The sequence below is a fragment of the Cololabis saira genome, chromosome 19 (assembly GCF_033807715.1).
Source record: "Cololabis saira isolate AMF1-May2022 chromosome 19, fColSai1.1, whole genome shotgun sequence".
NCBI classification, from domain to species: Eukaryota; Metazoa; Chordata; class Actinopteri; order Beloniformes; family Belonidae; genus Cololabis; species Cololabis saira.
In genome coordinates, this window is record NC_084605.1 from 13,472,530 (window position 1) to 13,494,625 (window position 22,096).

Below are 22,096 nucleotides of genomic sequence, written 5' to 3' on the forward strand. Positions count from 1 at the left end.
CCGGAATCTGGGGGGAGTCATGGACTCAAAGCTAAACCCTCAGACACATTAAAACAATTACAAAGTAGGCCTTCTATCACCTGAAGAACATCTCCAGGATCAAAGGACTAATGACTCAGGAAGACCTTGAAAAATACATCCATGCGTTTACCTTCAGTGGAATTGGTTACTGCAAAAGTGTCTTCACAGGTCTGACTAAAGAGTCAATCAGACAGCTACAGCTGACCCACAATGCTGCTGTGTGAGTTCTCACCAGAACTAAAAAAGTGGACCACATCCTTCCAGTTATGAGGTCCTTACACTACCTCCCTGTATCTCAGGGAATAGACATTAAAATACTTTCGTTCGTTTACAAATCACTGATAGTTTAGGACCGAAATACATCAGACTTGTTGTTGACATATCAACCACCCAAACCTCCCAGGTCTTTTGGTTCAGGTCTGCCCTGTCTCCCCACAATCACAACCAAACATGGAGAATCAGGATTCAGCTTTTATGCTCTTCAGATCTGGAGCAAATTTCTACGAAACTGCAGGAACAGGCTGGTAAGCAAGGGGTTAAAATCTCACACCTGCCTTTCACTGAATTATTTAAACCCTTCTGAATTTAAGTTTAAACAATGTTCATTTCAGTACTATATTGTAACTCTAGCTTAAGTCTAACTTTTCTGTGTACTGCCACTACACTCATAATTCACTCATAATTCTTATTTTTATTTTCTCCCCTTTACTTTTCATGTTTTTATTATGAATTGAATTGACTTTAAAGTCGCCTTAGCTAGGTACCTCTAAACGCTACTTTCCGAACGATTACATTAATAGGACTCTGGGTGTGCAAAATTCTCACTCCAAGTAATTAATCTATGGATTCACTTACATTTTCAACCGACACTGAATTTTAATTTCAACAAAGACAAAAAAAATAAGAATTATAATAATTTAGCTGTTTTCAGCTTAAGCACATTGTGTTTGTCTATTATAGTAACTTAGATGGAGATCAGATCACAGTTTATGGTAAACCAATGCATAAAAACAGTTATTCCAAAGGGTTCATATACTTTTTCTTACCAGTGTATTTAGCCAGGGGGCAAGTAGCACTTTTGTAAATGATCTCCAAGCAGAGCTGACAGCTGAGACAACACAGATTTTGTAGAAGGTAAGGAGGAAAATGATATGTCCTGCTTTTTTGCCTCACAGTAAGATGGCTTTGAACCAGGATTCTAGTGAGCTGAGACGTTTCTGTGTGCAGCTAGCATTTATTCCTGTCTCTGTGTGGTTTCGTAGTTTTTTTTTCTCTGGCTGCTTTGGCCACAGTCATGCATGTTAGGTTAATTAGTGATTAAAATTTGTCCATTAATGTGCATGATTGTCTGCCTGTGTTTACCCTGCGATGAGCTGTCAACCTGTCTGGGATGTGCCACGCCTCTCACCCTGTGTCAGCTTAGATAAGCTTCAGATAAGCTCAAAAATGTGTGGACTGATGGAAAAATTAAATAGACCCAGAAATGTAACATGTGTCAGAGGTGGGGATGTATGGCGTGGAATAAGAGCCAGAATTAAGACTATAGCGCAGCCGGCGGGGTCTACATCCTTGTCGCAGGAAGCCATATCCCATCTGAAGCGAGCTATTCATCTGATTACTGATAGGCCTGCACTGGTAACTGAGCATCTGGCGCTGGCTACTGAGACAGCGACTAGTCACGTTACTTGGCCGGTTGTTTTGGTGTCAAACCCATCAACTCAGTGGATCGCCGACTGTCCCTGACGTGCGTTAGCACTGGAGAGGCTAACGACTAGCATGCCTACGCTGGCCACCCACTGTATTAGACACATCCTTGACTGTCGAGCAAAAAGCTGGCAGCGATCGTTCCAAAGCCGACGACAGTCCATAGCATCGAAAATAAAAAAGAATAAAATTTATTATTCTTTAATAGTGTTTCTTGCATTTACGAACGCGTCATTGGGATGTGTTTTTTTTTTCTTCCATTTACGATTATGTTATGAATCATTTTGATGTGAAGCTTTCCAGATCTTATATTAAGCAATTACCCCACGTGTTAATTAAAAAATGCAAAATTACCTCTATGAGGAAATCCCCCATCCTCAGGCCTGCCCTCCACGCCACACCCCCCTCATCAACAGATTCCAGGTACTGCAGTGCAGGAAATGCTGGCGTTGGAGTGAACTCCTCTATGGGAGTCTGAGCTGCATGGGATCAGACAACGGGGATGACCACAAGGAGACCCACATGACCACAGCATGAATTTGGCAAGAGTATAGGACTAGAAATACTAGAATTGCTGACAAAGAGTAGGTGAGACCCAGAAATGTTTGGAGAAAAAGAAATACGTGAAGCTCACCTTTGGCTCCTCTAAGTACAAAGCCAAAGCCTTCATTGTCTTTCTTCTGTAGGAGCACTGTCTTCTCCTTAATGATGTAGTCACTTGGAAAGCATAGGGAAGGATCAAAGGAGAAGGCAAAATGAGGATGAAGAGAGGGTAAAAAAAAGAGTAGATGATAAGAGATATATGTGACTTTTAATACATGAAAAAAAACTCTTACTGATATGTAAATAACACATTTTATCCATGTGGAAAACAGCTACACTACATCACATTATGAAATCACACTGCAGCAAAAAAAAAATTAAAATGGGTTGGCTTGGGAATGCCATAGAAAAGGCACAGAGGGGTTGATGGGAGGGGTACTGTTAGTGTCACGATGGGATGGACCGTAAATGAGATGAAATTCCATATGAAGAACTAATGAAGTTAGAGCCAACAATCCCTGAACCGCTGGGAGTAGCACATAAAGTCCACTGATAATAGAAATTTCTGAATTCACAGAAAACAGCATCAGCTTTCATTCCCTCTTGCAGCTTTTGCTAGATATTGCTTCAGCAACTTCTGGACACAGATGCACACATGATGCTCAAACTCATGTACAAGAAGAAATCAAAGGTCCGTCTATCTTCCCCAACAAACATGCTCCTCTTACAATAACCCTGCAGCCTGAGACTACAGAAGCACTACTCCCAGACATTTGGTGATGTAATCTTATATGAGAAGTAGTGAAGTAGTGGCTCTGCAAGCTCATTCATTATGCGATTACCATGTCTGGGACTTTTTGCCACTGTGCATTACAACCATTTTCTCTCATATAGGACTGCTTAAATTGACTCCAGACTGTCACACAAAGCCTCATCTCATGGCCCATTGCTTGACTTGACTTGTCAGTTACCCCTAACTCTGTTGGAGAGCCTAGGGCTTGAACTGGGCTGCAAGATATAGGACGATTCAGGATATTTCTTTCATAGGTAGCTGCTTTCTGTGTTATTTTGTACACTTTAAGCAAACTCGGACTGACACACCAATCAGATCTAATAATTTGATTTCTTAGAATGGCTGAACTGTGAGTGAACAAAGTGACTAGAATAGTTTATGTCATAGTTTATGTAATAATTGCTCGGGGGTCATGCTCTCGATCTCTGACAATAGAAAACACAACCATTAGTATTCTATGTCTGGGTCATCCCAACCATAACCCGGATCCATCCATTAATTTCTACTCATCCAAGGTCGGGTCGTGGGGGGCAGCAGTTTAAGCAGAGAGGCTCAGGCCTCTTCCAGGCCACCTCTGCAGCTCCTCCGATGAAATACAGAGGCATTCCCAGGCCAGCTGATAGATATAGTCTCTCCAGTGTGTCCTGGGTCTTTCACTGGGCCTCCTCCCCGTTATATATGCCTGAAACTCCTACTCAAACTCCCACTCAACTTATCGGTAAGGGAAAGCACAGCCTCCCTATGGAGGAAATTAATTTCAGCCACTGGTGTCCACAATCTTTTTCTTTCGGTCACTATCCACAGCTGGTGACCATAGGTGAGGGTAGGAACAGAAAGTCTTGCCTTTCGACTCAACTCTCTCTTCACCACAACCGGCCAGTACAGAGTCCACATTATCGCTTGCGTTTCAACAATCCGCATGTCAGTCTCTCGCTCTATTGTCCCTTCACTCGTGAACAAGAGATACTTAAACTCCTCCACATGAGGCAGCACCTCATTCCCTACCTGGAGAGGGGAGTCCACCCTTTTCTAACTGAAAACCATGGTGCTGATTCTTATCCCCGCCATTTCACAACCATGCCAAAGAACGCTGAAGATCATGGTTTGATGAAGCCAAAAGGTCCACATAATCTGCAGAAAACAGAGACCGAATCCTTCGGCCACCAAACAAGACTCCCACCATCCCCTGACTATACCTAGAAATTCTGTCCATAAAGGTTATGAACAGAATCGGTGACAAATATATATTGCTGTCCTTCCTCCTTAGATCTTACAGATCTTCTTCATAGTGTCATACAGTAGGTAAACCTTCATGAAAAGGAGTGAATTTATGAATGTGTACAAGGTTATTTTTGTCCTAAATTAAATCTCTTGTGGATCACTAACTGCAAGGCAGCACATAAATTCTACCTTCTCAGCTTGAGTCAGCAGACACGAAGCACAAATTGCAAAAAAAGAAAATAGTGGCATTGACTACAAGACTCAAACACAACTTTTTGAAAACTGGCCTACAAATGAGGTCTGCAGCCACAACAGGTCATGTAACTGGAAAAAGACAAAATGCTAAATGTTAGCATTTCATTCAGCTTTAGCTGGGCTGTAGCAGGGTTTCTAGTGTTTTTATATGTGGCGAAAGACCCTGTCACCCCAACTCCCTTCTCCAACTAACTCTGAAACATCCATTTTTACTAAATAGAATAATACAACTACTACTGTCATTTAGCAGATGCTTCTATCCAAAGTGACTTACATCAGAGAACAAACATACTACTTCGCCCGGGGAGCAATTGGGGTTAAGGGCCTTGCTCAAGGGCCCAAGGTGGTTCATCTTGGATGCCATTCCGGGGCTTGATCCTCCAGACCCAAGTCCACCTCTGTAACCACTAGACTACCACTCCCCAACAATATCATAACTAGCACACAAGTTATTGTGATCAGCTAGTGGCTATAATAAACACATTTTGGCTGTTGAACCATAGAGGCTCAGCAACGTCAAGAGTGTTGAAGATCCAGACTTCGACATCAAGCCATAACTTTAGCACTGAACAGATGATTGCTGGTTTCCCCTACTGAGGTCCATCTCTTGTGTGTTCTCCATCAATGTTACTGTTTCGCCAACGCTCAGCCGCCTTCCAGCCATCTGCTCCTCACACCTCATTCCTTTTTCTCTCACCCTATCTTCCATCACGCTTTCCCTCTCTGAGGATCAAAGGAACACAGAGTGGGTGGACAGATCCATCAGGCTCTTTAGCCATCCACTTAAACATAGGGGGTAAATGTGCCTTCTCCCAGTCCTTGGGGTTCATCTTAGTTGCATTGCTCCCTTGCAGTACCACATTTGACTTCCTTTACATACTTATATCCGTTCCACTTGTGCACCAATACAATGACCATGTTGGCCAAGCCAAGTATGATCATAAAAAGCGCAAACGTCCATAGTTTATCACAGTTGGCCGATATGATACAGCCTCTCTGAACCGGCTGCAATGAAGCTGTGCTGTAGACGGAAGTTATTATGTACCCTCCTGAGTCATCCTCTCTTCTATTCACAATCACAGAGAATAAAAGGCGACTTTTTTAACCATTCACCTGCTGTTTGCCCAAGCACATAGGATGGCTGTGTGGGGGCATTACCCACATAAGAGTGAAAGAGTTGACGGATGTTATAGACACACACTGTGGACTGTGCATATGAATATATGTGCAAGTGAAACAACACATCACTCCCACAGCAAACACTGTGACACACACTTTCATATGGGAAAAACACACATTTTTATTCAGTGTATGTAGTTACATGCACATATACATCAAGATAAATGCATGCAGATGTAGCTGGTATTCCAAATTAGAGCTCAAGTGAAGAGATGAAACACCCTTTTGCCATTTACAGACCTATTAAACGTAATCATTTTTGTTGTCAAAATACCACAAGTTAACAGTGATACAGTGACATGGGTAAAAACCAATAAGGACTGTGAAAATTGTATTTCAAAGCAAAACTAAATGGGAATTCCAGGTGAATTAAAAATATCTGCTGAAAGAAAACATGACTCAAAGAGAATGAAATACACCCACATTGTCTGACTGAAATACATCAATATGTGCTATCTTTTATACAGTAACAGACACACATGCAAACATACACACACGTAGCCTCCTGAAATGACACCGGAGGAAGACACAGAAATATACATGCTGCAGTCTCCATTCAACGGCCACTTCCATTCTACAGATGTGGTCATGCATAGATGAAAAAATGCAGCGTTGACACACACACACGCAGTCAAAGACACGCACGCATAGTATACATAGCTTGATATTCTGTCTTTGAAAAGGCACGGCCTCTCAATAGCATCATCTACCTCTCCCCTCTCTCCATTGTCCTCTCCTCACATCCATAGCCAGCCAATGAATGAGGAAACAGCCGCTACCTGTAAATGAACCACACGCTTCTGTTTCTGGGGCCCAGTGATGGCCACGAAGAAGAGAGGGAGAGAGAGAAATCTCTCTCTCCGCATCCCCCCATTGCCATGTACCCCCCTCCTCTCTCTCTCGCGCGCGCTCTCCACCACCACCTCCTTCTCCTCCTCCCTCCTCCTCCCTCCTCTTCCTCCCAGTCTTTCAGAGAGCTCAGCTGAGAGAGTGCGAGAGAGAGATAGAGGGAGAGAGAGAGAGGGAGAGAGAGAGTGTGACGGTCTGCACCCCATGTACTTCAGACAAGAGAAAGACAATGTGAGAGAAAGGCGGCAAGAGAAAGAGGATACCAGCGATTATCGCAACAGGAAGAGATGTGTGGCGCGTGTGCTGGGGGACGACAGGAAGAGGGCTTGGTTGCAAAATTGGGGAGATGAAGAGCTGATTTTGAGGGGTGGGGATGCGGGGGATGGGTATGAATGTAAGGCAACACAGGGGGAGACAAGCGCTTGCATTTGCACATCCACAGACCGGTATGTCACGGATAAGCTCACAGCTAATTCCCACCCTGAATTTACTCACACAGATACATTGCCCAACTTTGCTCTCACTTCATGGTTTCCACTCTAATAGAGGTGCCATCACCACACAGGCCAACACACACTCTCCCTCTCCATCTCTCTCTGAATGCTCTCTTCAAAAATGCCAAGCTGCTGTGACAGAACACACTCCGGGTCACCTTGCTTTTAATTCAGCACCACTTACACCATGGCACTGCATGTATGCTCAACCAACTTAACACAGGAGATGTAACCCCAGTGGCTGTTTCTTCCATTTGTGAGACACAAGCGCAACTGCATTAAAGTGAATGCCTGTGAATGACAGTGGAAGCTGCTCAGCACAAGGACAATGTCAGCTGTAAAATGTGTAAGCGGCAGTAAACCAAAGGATGGTGACTGTTAAGTCCTTCTTACTAGCCTAGGGATCTAAGCTGAGCTTCATGCCTCGACTTCTCATGACTCATCAGCAGGATGATGTACAGTATGTACACACAAAAGCACAGGCATTTTCACATTTGCATGCGCAGTAACTTAAAATGAGCATACATAGCTTCATAAAACTCAGTCATAGCTGCCCAGGGGTGGGTTGCAGCTTTCGACAGATGCAGCTTAAGAAGAGAAGAAAGCTCGACCTTTCATTACAACATCAGAGTGTGTATGAACGTGTATGTACAAGAACCTCTTGTTACCCTCAAAACAATAGCGTGTTGATTGTTTCATCCATCTTGATTGGTTTCATATACTTCCTTTTCAATAAAGAGAGCAGACAGAGCACTGCCTGCAATGCTTTGACAATCCTCAATTTTCATGGGGTTTCATGAAAAGTTAGACAAATGGACAACTCAAAAAAAAAATAAGGTACCATCATTCTCATTTTCATTATCCACTACTATATATGAAGGCTAAAATCCAAAATATCACACTCATAGGTGAATTGTTTAATGAGTAATTGACGGATGATTTACTTTCACTTCAATTATGAGCAAGTTTGGGAGCAAGAATGTTTACCTAGAAAGGTTGTATACAGGTACAGGTAAACCAAGGAGGTGTCAAGACAGAAAATTAAAAAAAAAATATGGCTTGAAGATAGAAAACAGACTGTGAAAAACTATGAAAAAATGGGCAGGTAGAAGTGTATACATTTGTGAGAGTACTGTGAAGGAAAACAAAACCGACCAGAAGAAATGAGACTGATATACCGTACAGCTAAGTGTAAACCTCCATTAACACCAACCAAAAAAAACAAGGTTGCAGAAGGCTTAAGAGAAGAAGTCGGGATCTGTGATGTGAGGACTGTGGTAAAGTGATCTTCATTGACAAATAATGAATCCAAATTTGCAACTTTTATTTGATGCAGCTCCACTGACATCCCTCCATCTTTGCACTTTTTCGGTGTCCAATTTATCTTGCTGCTATGAAATATGTCTGCTGTTGTACACTCATGTCTGCTGCAGATTTACTGCACTTTGGATTGAACTCATCTGTTGCACTAGTTTTGCTATGCCAGGTTTGCAGGGATGTTTGACTACTGTCCTGCTGTTTCTCCACAATGACAGTAAAGTATTGAATTGAAGTGAGGTGAAGTGAATTGAATTGAACTGAATTGAATCATCGTCTCAGCTCACTTCATGAAAGAAGAGAAGCAAATCTCTCCCGAATGGCTGAGCTTCAGTCCAGTCACCCGACAGAGAAAAGTCATTTCAGCCGCTTATATCCGTGATGTTATTTTGTTCATATGCACAATTCGCGACTAATGAAACCACATAAGAAAATCTAGAAAATTTCCACAGTCACTGATGATATGGAGTTGAGAAAAAGAAGAAATGGTCGTCATCAAATTCATAGTAAATCCAAAGCTGTACGATAAATATTGGCAATTTCTGATTCTTTTTTTTTTTTTTACACCTTGTCTGCACATATATTAATACCATGCTGGTAAGAACCTAAAGCATATATATGTGCATTTTTGATATAAAATACATATGATATATTTTTTTTAATATGTCACATATATTATATATTATTAATATATATATATATATATATATATTTATATATAATTTCTGATTCAATCATTGTTTTAAAAAACAGATAAAAAACAGAACTAAGAGATCTTAAACCTCTCTAGAATTATTAAATCAATGCCACGGGCCATTGATAGCTCAGTGGGTTGAGCGGGTGGCATTTACAGGGCCGTTGTGCATGCAGCACAGGTTCAAGTACCCAGCCAGTTGCTTTTTGCTGCATCTCTCTCTCTCTCTCTCTCTCTCTCTCTCTCTCTCTCTCTCTCTCTCTCTCTCTCTCTCTCTCTGTCTCTCTCTCTCTCGCTCTCTCTCGCTTTCTCTCTCTCTACCATTTCCTCTCCACCAATTTCACCAATAAAGGCCACTCGTGCCACAAAATCGATAATAAAAATAAAAAGGACATGGCTGGAAAACAGTTCACAGCTTCATCCAATTGGAAATCCAAGGTAGAAATGATAATTAAAAAAAAGTGTATGTAACTTGTTTTTTTGTCATGTAGGATTCTTGATTCAATATTTTTTTTAGAGCGGCTGTATTCATTGTTTTACACATGTAGTTGGTTCACTTTTTTTCTTTTCTTCTTTTTTTAGACTTCCAGTAGGGGGATTTGCTTAAAAACAAGAGGTTTAGTATAGACCCTAACACTGTTTTCATATTTTACCGTTTGAATTAATTTGTATTATTTCAAGGTAGCTTGTTCAAAGTGATTGTTGCTTCTGCTCAGTCTTACTGACTGCTACTCTTTTACACTCCCTGTAACAAAGTATGAAACAGCAGCTTTTCTCACCTTGGACCATCTGTGCCATCATAAGCGCCAACGGTGACGTTACGGAACAGCTTCCTCTTGGTTTTCTCCCTACGCATCTCTGAAAAGCACACAGAGGAAAAATGTCTGTCCAATTTTAGCTTCCAGCTTCTGATACGACACTTTGTGTGTCTCTTTGTAGATCCATTGTGACTTCAGCACAACAGACAACTAACACAATTATTTTTACATTCTATTTTTTGTCTTTAGCATGACATATGCTTTATAAACAGTGGTGCTATTAAAATAAAGTGGAAGTGAATATCTGTGCTGCACATGTGTTACCGCTTTGTGAAGAAGATCTTTCACGTGAACCCGTTAGTGGAAATGTACTGGGTGTGCCAGGCATTTGCAAACTCCCATATTTTCCAGCTCCATTAACCTGCCATAATTTTCTGTGTTTCCTGAACTATTTTTAATTTGTCATCCTGAATTAATGATTAAAAGCAATCCTATAAAAAAGATTCAAATCTAAATGCTAAAAAAAACCAAATGAAGAACTGCACTGTAACAAAAAAAAGAAACAAACATTTTTCAGGTTCCATTATTTAAGATTAAGGGGACACAAGTTAGCTACAAAATACGCTGCAACTAGATGACCTCCATTTTTAAAGTTGCTCTACCACAGAGCAGCAGACAGAGTTATATGCCATTCCCACAGGAATGACACTCATCTTACCTTTGTCTTTGTTGGGAACTGCCACCTCTTGAACGCAATCTGAAGGAAACCAGCCGGTGCGTCCTTTCACCGTTCCCTCCCAGTATCCCCCCTCGCCAACACTTAACACTGCGACAGATAGATAAATATATTAAGATACCTAGAGAAATATAGGTATAGATAGATATAGAAATACTAATACTAATTTTCTTGTCCACCATTATCTATCTTTTTTATCACAATTAATGATCCTCTGAATAATGAACTCTGCATTGAACTCTACTGGAGCTGGATTATAAATACCTATACATTACTCCTAATTATCTCCAGTGAAAAATGACAATTATCTGAAACCCTTCTCATTGCACCTCCTGCCAACAGTTGATTTCTGTTATATATTCTCTTATTTCACCAGGATCTGATGATGATCTTGACTTTCATCACCTTTAACTTTGTCCCCTTTGCTTAGCGAGAGCTCCCTGTCTCCACTAGCAGAGTGGGCCCGAGTGGCCACATACACCCGTCCTGGCACTGCGCTGTACATACGCTTCATCTGACCTCCTCCGCTGTTTGCTGAGGTTGCACTACAGAGGGAAAAAGAAACATTTTAAAAACATGACATGAGATACAAAACCAGGAGGGATGACACAGAGCTCTTAAGGTTGCCTCCTCTGACATTCAGTCCTGGAGCAGCCCAACAGTTACAGTCCATACTTAAATATATCTAATAACAGTGTCTAACATTCGCTATGTCTATGGTAATATTTATTAACTAAGTGTGACTACTGTCACATAATATTTTAGATACTTTATCAACAATATTCCTTTGACTTGCCATAATTATACTGTAAGAGAAATATTTCTCCTCTTTTTTGTGGGTCTGACTAGTTACAATGCCGGTTAGTTTGTTCTGACAAATTAACAGTAGAAGATCTTCCAAATGTCATCACGACAAGTCCAGAATGTGCATCACCTTGATCATCTGGGGCTATCTTTTAGATATAAGTGCATTAAATAATTTAAATAGCGTTAGCACTAGAAAAAGCGATAAAGATTGTTGTTGATGCTAAAAAAAAAAAAAAAAATCAGCTTTTGGCAGGCAGATCTTTTGGCAGATGCAAAGGGTAGTAGTGTCACAGTTTCTGAAATGTATATCTAATCTAGCTATTCAAAATTAAAATAACATTGTGTGTCAAATACCTAGACAGGAGAAACAATGTCAAGGGTGCTCCTGGGCTGTATTCTCCTACTGTAACAATCTTGCTTTGCATTGTTGTTTTTTATTTATTTTTCCCTGCTGTCTCCAAAGATTCACCGATCCTTGCTGCTCCACCCAGATTTCCTGTTCTCTACGCCCCGCCACACCTGTTCCTCATTTCCGTAGAAGCTCCTGTGTTTCACTTCCAGATTATGTTATGCTTCTCTGCCTCACTGCTCTTCACCCTAGATTTTTGCCATCCATCCATCCATCCATCCATCCATCCATCCATCCATCCATCCATCCATCCATCCATCCATCTTCTCAAATCAAATTCTCTGGAGCTTTACAAAAGAAATAAAAGATAACGATGATTCACATAATTCACCAAAATGGTGAGTAAAGCCGACATCAAAATGTTACTATCTGCTTTGTATTTTTCTTTTTTTTGTGCCTTTTTGCATCTAAACGCTCACATTTAGCATCAAGTCCTGCTGTGCCGGAGCACAGCTTGACTGTGCTGCAAGTGTGTCTGCAGACTCTTGCCTTGTTAAAGTTGTAACTGTACGCCAATTATACAAGCATCCAACAATTTACAAAGCTTCTTTCTGACTGTGAATATCTCCTCAATTTCCTTTGTTTTGCAGAAACTATCGTGACTTCCCTACAATCAATAACAGCATTCAGTATGCGGCCCTGGAACTGTAATGTACTGAACATGAGATAATGATGGTCAGTTGTTTCTGTGCATCCTTGTACACCCTCTGAAAGCATCTTACCTCTGTCTTCCTCTCGGCTGCCGGTGCCTCTCCTCTGTGTCACTCTGCCCTCCTCTCCCTCTGGATGGGGAACGTGTGCGAGATCTGGGGCTGCTGGAGCTTCTCATGCCAACAGAGGCCCTGCGCTGGCCCTGCAGTAACACATTTAGTCCCATACATAAAATATTTGGTAAGTGATATATTATTAAGAGAGCATATGTAATATCACAACGACGAGATTCCACTTAATGGATCTGAATACCTGTCCTGGGTTGGGATTGGTTGCAGCTTTGATGGGCAGGGCCAGAGGATCAGACTGGGTCATGGTGTTATCACTATTTGCACGCAGCAGGGGGTGGGAATTTAGAGAAGGGAGAGGAAGGGTGTGGGCACTCTCTTGGCGCACAGGAACAAACTTTGGTGACTCTAAAAAGGGCACTAAATATGTTACATTTGATAGAGAAATGTATAGTGAAGGAAAAGATGTCAGGAGCGACAACGAAGGAGGTAAAGGGTTGGGAGGTTTGATATGAGATGATGAAATGATTAAAGGGAGAGAGGAAAAACAAGGCAAACTGTTAGAGGAAGAGAAGGGAGACGTTTAAGGTACATATCAAACATATCATCTCATATCATATATTATATCCAGTACTGGAGTTGAGGGGGGATGAGGGGGGATGGCATCCCCCCTGAAATAAAAACGGTCAAAATCATCCCCCCTGTAAAACTGCCATCCCCCCTTTCCATCCCTTATGTCATTTCATCAATGAATGTGGTTTTACTGCTATTTCAACATTTAGAGTCATCACCAGAAAAATCACTTATTTAACCATTTTCACCTGTTTCAAGTAAATTTTCACTTGAAATAAGTAGGAAAATCTGCCAGTGGGACAAGATTTATCTTCTCATTACAAGCAAATAAATATTTTTCCACTGGCAGATTTTTCTACTTATTTCAAGTGAAAATCTACTTGAAACAGGTGAAAATTGTTGTTTTTTCCAGTGATGAGTCTTTTTTAAGTGTAATGAGATTTTTTTTACTAAAATTAGACATTTTAACTAGAAATAAGACAAATATTCTTGTTAAGATTTTGAGTTTTTGCAGTGATCCATTTTACTTATCCTGTGAAGGACAGATGCATATTGATAAGTTCAGAAAACTGTTTTTATTGTTGTGTTTTGATGTATTTGATGTAAGCCCAGTGGATATTTAAAGCTTACAGAAGGCTGCATTTAACTGCTGCTATGTCATTCCTGCAGTATTTCTGCAGGTGTTTTGGTCAGTGCTATTATTTGTAATATATTATATTATTTGTAATCAGCACAAATTATCTGTCCTCATATGATAAAATCCACCATCCCCCCTGATTGTTTTTTACAACTCGAGTACTGATCATATCATATACCCCCTACCTCCATGTGAGAATATACAAAGCAAGAGGGTGCTGGAAATTAGTTTTTTTAACACTTAAAAGCACCTCCACAGCAGCCAGTTTTCCAGGAAAGCTTACCTATGTCAGAATCCTTGTGGTTTTTGATGATCTCCCCAAGTTCAAAATGACCAGCCATCACAGCTACCTGGAAACACAGAGAAACTGTTCTAGCTTAGTGAAAATTGCTGGTAAACGCTCCTCTAAAAACAGATTTCAAAATGCAAAAAAGAACAAAATGTTAACATGTGTTCATTAGTTTACGGTATGAATATTATAACTAATTATAGTACCTGAAAAGGAGTCTGACCGTGCTTATTCTTAGCCTCTTTATTTGCTCCCCTATACAGAAGAACCCGGACACAGCTTTCCTGGAAATTCGGAAAGGGAAGTCGATTGGTTGACTGTTTAAAACAATAACACTGTTATGGCAATAATATTTTAGCATCAGACATCATTTTCATATACTTGCCTTATTGTAGAGGGCTGAAATGTGAAGTGCAGTGTTCCCTGAGGCATTTTGAGAAGCGGTGTCTGCCCCATAAAAGAGCAGATGCTCCAAGTGTTGTGCAAAACCATTCTGGCAGGCCTTTTAATGTGAAAAGTGAAATAGAAATATGCACAAATATTTAGCATTGTAGTATTAATGGGTACAAGATGAAATGAAGAGGATGGGGAAAGGTTAGTGCAAGAATACTGGCAGCAATATAGATACAAATCAGATACATGAAAGAGGAAGGTAGATAGGGCATATTGCATCTACATATAGATTAAAAACAGCTCTTACAGAAAAAACTGGTAAGAGCCAATTACACTTGGCCATGGCATGGTAGAAAAGATATAGGAACAAAAACACCCTAAAACAGCAGAAATAAGTCTTCAGCCTGTGGGGTTTCCTCATAGTTTCCTGCAGCAAGTAAAATGTCACAAGATATGCACAAAGTAAAGAAAAAAAGAACACAGAGCACGGTAAAACCAAAATAAAATACCATGACAACCTGCTCGCAGCACAAATGCAAATTTATCAGTACGTCACACCGACACAATGTAGGCCATAGATCCATATCTCCAGAAAGAGAAATAGATAATATCCAATACTCTTTCTGAGCTGGACTCGTTATGAGATGACCCGAGCAGGTATAAGAAACAATGTGGCCACATGTCTTTTTATTTGCATTACTGCAGTATCACGTTTATCAGTGCCTTTGCCTCTGAAAGGCTGTTAGGTGTAATGACATGGTGATGAAGGGTACCTTATGTATTTCTTCCATTCCAAACTCATCTTCATCCCTGTTCTACAGAAAGAGAGAAGGAAGAGAGGAAGGAGAGAAAATGGAGAAATTAGTGAAACGGCAGAGGGAGGTGTGAGAAAATACTGAAAGAGACTGAGTGTGATGCTGTATGACAACTACCAGACAGATAAGACAGAGATGTAGTGGTGCACTGTTTCAGTTAACATGAGAAACACGGAGCGGCAATGCTTTACATAAAAATATGAGAGGAAACCATGAAAACTGGGGAATCCACAGACTGACTGACTTGTATTGTTAATCAGTTGTTTGTTAAACTATTATATTACTACCTGATGGGATTCATCCCAGCCATTCTCATCCCTTGTCCCCAACTTTGCCCTGTAATAAAGCAAGGTTTCACAACAGGAAGTGTCCCCCCCTGTTAGCACGGTGTGGTACAGCGGGGTCAGGCCACAGCGGTCTTTGTAGTCTGGAGATGCTCCGAGGGACAAAAGAGCCTTGCAGGGTGACACAAAGAGAGCAATGAAAAGTTAGGACTTTTCTTAAAGTATGTGTGTGTACAGTGGCACTATATTGCGTTGCTGAATAGTAAAATGACAAAAGTTAAACCGAATAGAATAGGCATGATGTACTCATTATTCAGTGATTCAAATGAGATGACTTTCAATCTGTAATCTTCTTTTCATGTCTCTTTAATTAAAACAAGTTGAACTTAATGAGACCTGGTTAAGGAAAAACAAGATCACTACAAGTGGGTATAAAATAGATGAGGTGGGCTATTGTAAGTTTAGTGAATGTGGGCTGCAAAAGATGAAAAAAATTTAATATTTCCCTCACTTTATATTTGTGTATATATATATATATATATATATATATATATATATATATATATATATATATATATATATATATATTCCTCTTGTAAGGCAAATCCTGGCTGAAGAGGATTTGTTTGGTCTGACCAGGATGCCTTCCAAGATCTAATTCAACTCAGAAGGGATAAACTTTGGATAAACTGCAGCTAATAATTACTACCGGAAACAGTACTCTGAAAATCTGACATTGCTCATCAAGGAACTTCTGGATGAAAGAGAACAGCTCTGCCAGAGCCTGGAGTGCAGAGCCCCCTCAGTGAGAAAAAAAATGAAAGAAGGAGGAAAAAAAAGACAGAAAAAGAAAAGAAAATGAAGGGGCATAGAAAATACATTGAGTAGGCAAAGTAAACATGGAGAAAAAGCAATAAATCCTTTGAGAAAGAGAAGAATGATGTGAATAAACAAACTAAAGAGGAAAGAAAAACTAGAACGAAAAAGGCAAAGTGGAGGAGGAACATTTAGATAAAAAAGGAGATGGATGAAATAAAGAATAAGAAAACAGAACTCTCAGAAGTCTTTGAGGAGGAAAATAAAATCCTACAGTTAGAGAAAAATGAACAAGAGGATGAAAAAGTAAAAAAGTAACGGGCTGATTTGAAAGCACAAAGGAATAAAACCGAGGAATACATCAATGTCTTGCAGTAGCAGAAGAAAAGACTGGAACTAACAAAGAAAAAGCTGAATGAAGATAAAGAGATAAAGATTTTTCTAGTAGAGTCTTGGAACAACTTGAAAGGGAATGAAAGACCTCCAAGAGAAAAAGAAAAAAGTTGTGGAAAAGAACCAAGAAGTGAAGGAGAGAAGATTTAGATGGGAATCTGAAACAACCTGTGGAGGAAAAGAGCAAATTGCAGGAGGTTAATAAAATGAATTAGGAGAGGAACAGACATCTGGAGAAGAAAGCGCCGGGAAGTGGACCAGTGTAAACAAAAATGGGCAGAGAAAAAGAGAGATAGAGGGGAGGAATAATGCACTACAGATGGAGAGACTAAAATTGGAGAAAAGGATTGAAGAATTGAGCAAAGCTTGTGCACAAAAGAGAAAGACATGCTTTTCTAACATTTAGAAAAGGATGAGAGAAGGCAACTGTAGTCTGAGGAGTAAAGGAGAGACACAAAAAAGTAAAAAGGAGGCAAAAAGGAGAATGAAACAAAAGAAAGAGAGGAGAAATGTAGCCAGCCTTCATTTCTTTCTTTCCCCCAACTCCACCCTCCTTTATTATCCCTCTAACTCTACTTTCTTCCTGCCTCCTGCATCTTCCTTTCTTTATTTTCCTGTACTTTTCCCTTCTATAATCAGGCATGTACAATCAAAAGTGCATAATGACCAATTATTAAAAAAAAAAAAAAAAAAAAAGCTGTTATTTATTAACTATTAAGAAGTCAAATAAACAAGATTAATGATACTTCTGCATGAGAAGATGAAACAGTGAAATACTACACATCATAGCTTCTGTTTATTAAAAGTGTGTAACCATTTTGTTTTATGATTTTCAAAGAAGTAAAACGCAGCTTTTCTGGATTTTATGTCATAAAAGCTGCTTTTTCAAACCATTTACTATAACAGAACTAAAAAAAAAACAAAAAAAACAAAACAAATGTTAACACTGTAAATTTTAAAATATAACGTATTATATTTGGACTGCATGGGATTGCATTGAAAAGGACTGCACTGAATAATCGCATGTGACTTCATCTCAGGGTCCTTACCAGCAGCCCAGCATGGTTTTGAGCTCTGACAGCTTTGTGCACTGCTGTCAGCCCATCTCTGCTTCTGAAGTCGATGTGAGCACCGCCCAGGATCAGCAGCCTAATGCCCTCCACCGACAAACCAGACTGCATTGCCACAGAGAGTGGGGTCTCTGAGGCACGGAGGGGAGGGAAAGAGAGTACATGTGAATGAGGTAATCAAAACCCAGTTTATATCATGATATTTGATTGGATGAAGAAATAAGCTAAATAATAACTCACTGAAAATGAATATCCTCAAAGAAGACTTACTTAAACACCAAGTCTAGAGAGTAACTCACCTCCGATGTCAAGGTCATGAAAATTTGGATCAAGACCTTTATCGAGGACTTTTGCCATTTTGTCTATTGATCCAGTCTGGATGTAATCCAGAAACTTCTTTTGACTGACCTAAGTTCAGAAAAAAAGATGTGAATGTATACCAGATGAATGACTTCGAGGCTGCAGAGGAACTAACGGTAATATTCAACTGACAAGAAAAAAATACCTTTGAGCTGAGTTTAGTGAGAGCCTTTTCATCCAGATTGGTTTGTTTATAGACTCTGGTTTTGTACCTAAACTGAGGACAAAAAAACAAAAACAAATAAAACCTAAGTGAATGATGTGAATCATATGGCAACATGGTTCCATTTATACTACCACGAAAAAAAACAAAAAACAATGACTGCTGCAAATCTGCCATTTGGAAAGATTATCTTTATTCCTGTTAATTGCAACTAAATTCTGACTGTTTACAGAAAAAACCCGGTCTCCCACTCAAACTGCTGGAAAGGCTCCGTGATTCATTTCTTCAGGATATTCAGTCAGATTTACTTTTGATTAGTGGGAAAAAACTTGATCAAACAAATAGTTTCCATCTTGTTTCTCAAAACTAAAAAGACAGACTCAATACCTGACTAAGCAGCAACTGCATGACCATTTAAGGTTAAAAAAAACTCTTCGAAACAATAATTTATTTAGTACTTCCATCCATCCATTTTCTATACCCGCTTTATCCATTGCAGGGTCTGCTGGAGCCTATCCCAGCTCATTACAGGCGAGAGGCAGGGGTTCACCCTGGACAGGTCGCCAGTCTATCGTAGGGCTATTTAGTACATTCATTTTTTTTTTAAAAGACAGTCACGTCAGTTTTTAATCAGGTTTTTATTTCTGGTTTACGATCAAGTCCCAAAGGTAAATGTAGGTTCCTTTCTGAACAGCTCGAAAACCTACTATTTATACCTTTTTCTTTTCTTGTAGATGCTAATTAAGTTAACAATGATATCCTGTGTTATTAGTGCCAGGAATAAAAAAATCAGGTTAGGAAGTTAAAAAAACAATTGACAAGACGCTTACGCTTGCAGGTTGTGGTTTTCCAGCAACACAGAAAGGTTTGCTGAGCAGAACAAAGACGTGATCAGGTCTAATAAACAAAATGACTGCAATGTGTTTATTAGAATGAGTTGATGCACACTTGGCTCTGTAGTGTGGACAAATTCGAGATGGAAGCACAACTTCCATTTTTATCACATCATTTTCATTACTTCCAACCATCATCGGGGTGTTTACATATCAAAGAAACCAATTTCCCAGCAGCAATGGGGCCTGCCTTTTTTCTTGTTTTTCAGGAGCTGGCAGCTGAGAAAAATAATTCAGTAGAAATGCAGTTATACACACAGAGCTACGAAAATGTCTGACAACTGATTGGACATGCTGTTCATAAGTTCAGCAGCGGGTTTACGTCACCAGAACATAAGGAGGAATTTCACTGGGAGCAACACAGTATATAAGGGGATCAATCAGAAGTCCCATGGTGTGAAGTTTTGCAGAAAAGTAAGCTCTGTGGGTATAATTTCTGCAATTAGGTTTGTGAGAATCTGGCAAAACTTTACTCCTGAATATGTCCCAGTCAAAGTCAGCATATAAGCCAGAGACCATCTTTTTGATATACAGTACAAATTCTAAATAAAGGTAAGAGAGTATAAAAAATTTCAGAAAGAGCTTGAAATCCCTTCATCTGTGATTACTACTTAAAATAATAGTCTTTAATGGCTAAATTTATAGGTTACCATTAACATTATAGCATACCCTTAACTGTAAATAATATCCTAAAAAGAGTAGTCTGGGTAGTTTTAAGAGCCTCTCAAGTCATATGGTATAGTCCTGACATTGCAGATATTCCCCAAGGTTAAAACTAGTGTCCATTGAATAGTAAAAAGACCTAAATTCAAATATTTATTCTCTGCTCTACTTTAATCTTGATTCTACAGAAACAGACTCTCCACAGACACGTCCTTGGCAGGAACCTTTGTTAATAATGTGAACAGTCAATCCGATTTGAGGCCCGTCCAGCCCCACCAGACTTGGCAGCATCAGCATCTGAACCACTAGAGGGCAGTGTGAGTTAATTGTATTACAGTGTGAGACCCTGAGATTGATGCTGCAGCACAGCCCACTTACCCACAATTGCAGAAGCATTATATACTTTGCAGGTTACATAATATGCAGAATGTAATTAAATACATCCAGTTGTGTAAAGAGCTTATTACTGAGTTCATTTTACCGAGCTGAACATGGGAATTATGAAGCAAACTAATGTCTCTTTTTGTGCTCCTCTTGAAGCACACACTTTTTAAAAATTTTACTAAGTTATGAACAGTGCAGATTTCTTGAGTAAACTATCTTTTTAACTACTTCTCTCGCCCAAACAAATAGGACCAACAGGGAATAAACATTAACACATGATCTCACTAAAACCAATCTGCTGATGATAATCTTCTGGGAACTAAAACACTCCACCTGTCCATGTATCTCACACACCCACAGGTATAGAAAATCCAAGACCCTTCACCTTTTGGTGCTATGGACCAAAACCTTATGGTTGTCTGCTCATCATATCATATTCCCTCCATCGTACCTCCAAGTAGGGCACCCCTTTCTCAAGGGGCCGCGCGTAATCTCGGAGGGGTCGCTCCTCCTCCAGGAACTTGGCGTCCGCTCCTTCTCCAGCCGGTTGGAAAAGGCCGTAGTTGTAGGCGTCCCACAAGGACTCGCTGAGGGAGCAGATGATCTGCTGCTTGGCACTCCACACGGTGCAGTCCGGGTCAAACTGCAGACACCTCTGACAGAAAAACGGGCGTGCAGAGAAGAGGAAACATTAGAGGCGGACAACATATGGAGTCAATTCATACATTTATTAGCTTTATCACATTTTCTGAATAAGTGATGGTTCATGATTGTTCAAACAAACATTAATAATAAAAAAGAGTATTTGATTATTCATTTAACCGATATCAAAGAGATATTTTTTTTAGGGATTGTGGGAAAACTTTAACCACTAAGCTAGAGGCACTCTTAATTGGCGCCCAGGTTAAGTGAGGAAATGTATGCTTTTTTGACTGACTGTGAGTACTTTTTTAAAATAGCCAAGTAGCTAATCAGCTGAAGCTCAGCTAACTAACAAGATAGCTAGAGCCAGCAAGTTTAAAATCTGCGAAATGAACTTTAACACAATTTTTTTTAAATCTGATTTTCAATGGAAAATGGTGGACTTTAACTGTATAATAGGCTAATACGTGCTGTGTTGGTAGGACAAAATACTATTTTATGCTCAGCAACAGCACATTACAACAGTACCTATATCCCCTATATATTCTTACATGAATAATCTAGATGCTGTGTAACGTGGATAGGCTATTTTTCGTAATTAGCCCATTTACAGTAACATTTATAGATTGTATTTGCATGTTACATGTAATCAGAATGTCCTGTATCTAGAGTGAAACTTGCATTGCAGATCTACTGCATTTAATCGTGTATTTTTATTACTATGGCTTACTTTACTTATGAACTGAAAAATATCTGAATACTTCATTAAAGAAACAATAGACTCGCTGCATTTTTTTAAATGTGAATTTTTCATATCGTCCAAGTTTTCTGGAAAGGTGGTTGGGAATTTCTTGTGTCAATATTAATTTCATTCACACAATACAAAACAAGTAAATGCTAATGAGCTAATTTCAGTACTTTTCATATCAGAAGCCAGTCATTAAGGCAGGATTTACTTTAAAAAGCCTTTAGCTTTTACAGTTATGATCTTTGTATTTATTCTTTGAAAGATAGCATATATTTTGAAATTTTGGGTTAAGCTTCCAGCTTCCAGTTTAAAAGGTTTTCTTACTGTACTGGAAGGATGGCTGCATGAGCAAACATGTATGAACTCGGTTAGTATTTAGTCAAATAACTGGCCAACTGCTTTTTACATTCATCGACTAATTTCTTTGCCTGACATTGAATGATGAATGCACGGGAATGTGATCTGTGCAGAATA

The 22,096-nt window shown here is 39.6% G+C and overlaps 1 protein-coding gene across 1 annotated transcript in view; it reads right to left on the reverse strand.

The window, feature by feature from the left end:
* LOC133419023 (SH3 and multiple ankyrin repeat domains protein 1-like) overlaps positions 1-22,096 on the reverse strand; it is a 38,320-nt gene that overhangs the window by 12,591 nt on the left and 3,633 nt on the right. The window contains exons 2-17 of the mRNA XM_061708012.1: positions 20,684-20,887; positions 18,275-18,346; positions 18,069-18,177; positions 17,749-17,900; positions 15,494-15,661; positions 15,165-15,206; positions 14,384-14,500; positions 14,205-14,282; positions 13,993-14,059; positions 12,744-12,919; positions 12,503-12,633; positions 10,970-11,109; positions 10,547-10,654; positions 9,850-9,928; positions 2,360-2,442; positions 2,080-2,204 (exon numbers count right to left, since the gene is read on the reverse strand). Coding sequence (XP_061563996.1) covers positions 2,080-2,204; positions 2,360-2,442; positions 9,850-9,928; positions 10,547-10,654; positions 10,970-11,109; positions 12,503-12,633; positions 12,744-12,919; positions 13,993-14,059; positions 14,205-14,282; positions 14,384-14,500; positions 15,165-15,206; positions 15,494-15,661; positions 17,749-17,900; positions 18,069-18,177; positions 18,275-18,346; positions 20,684-20,887 — 1,851 coding nt within the window. The remainder of the gene's footprint in view (positions 1-2,079; positions 2,205-2,359; positions 2,443-9,849; positions 9,929-10,546; positions 10,655-10,969; positions 11,110-12,502; positions 12,634-12,743; positions 12,920-13,992; positions 14,060-14,204; positions 14,283-14,383; positions 14,501-15,164; positions 15,207-15,493; positions 15,662-17,748; positions 17,901-18,068; positions 18,178-18,274; positions 18,347-20,683; positions 20,888-22,096) is intronic.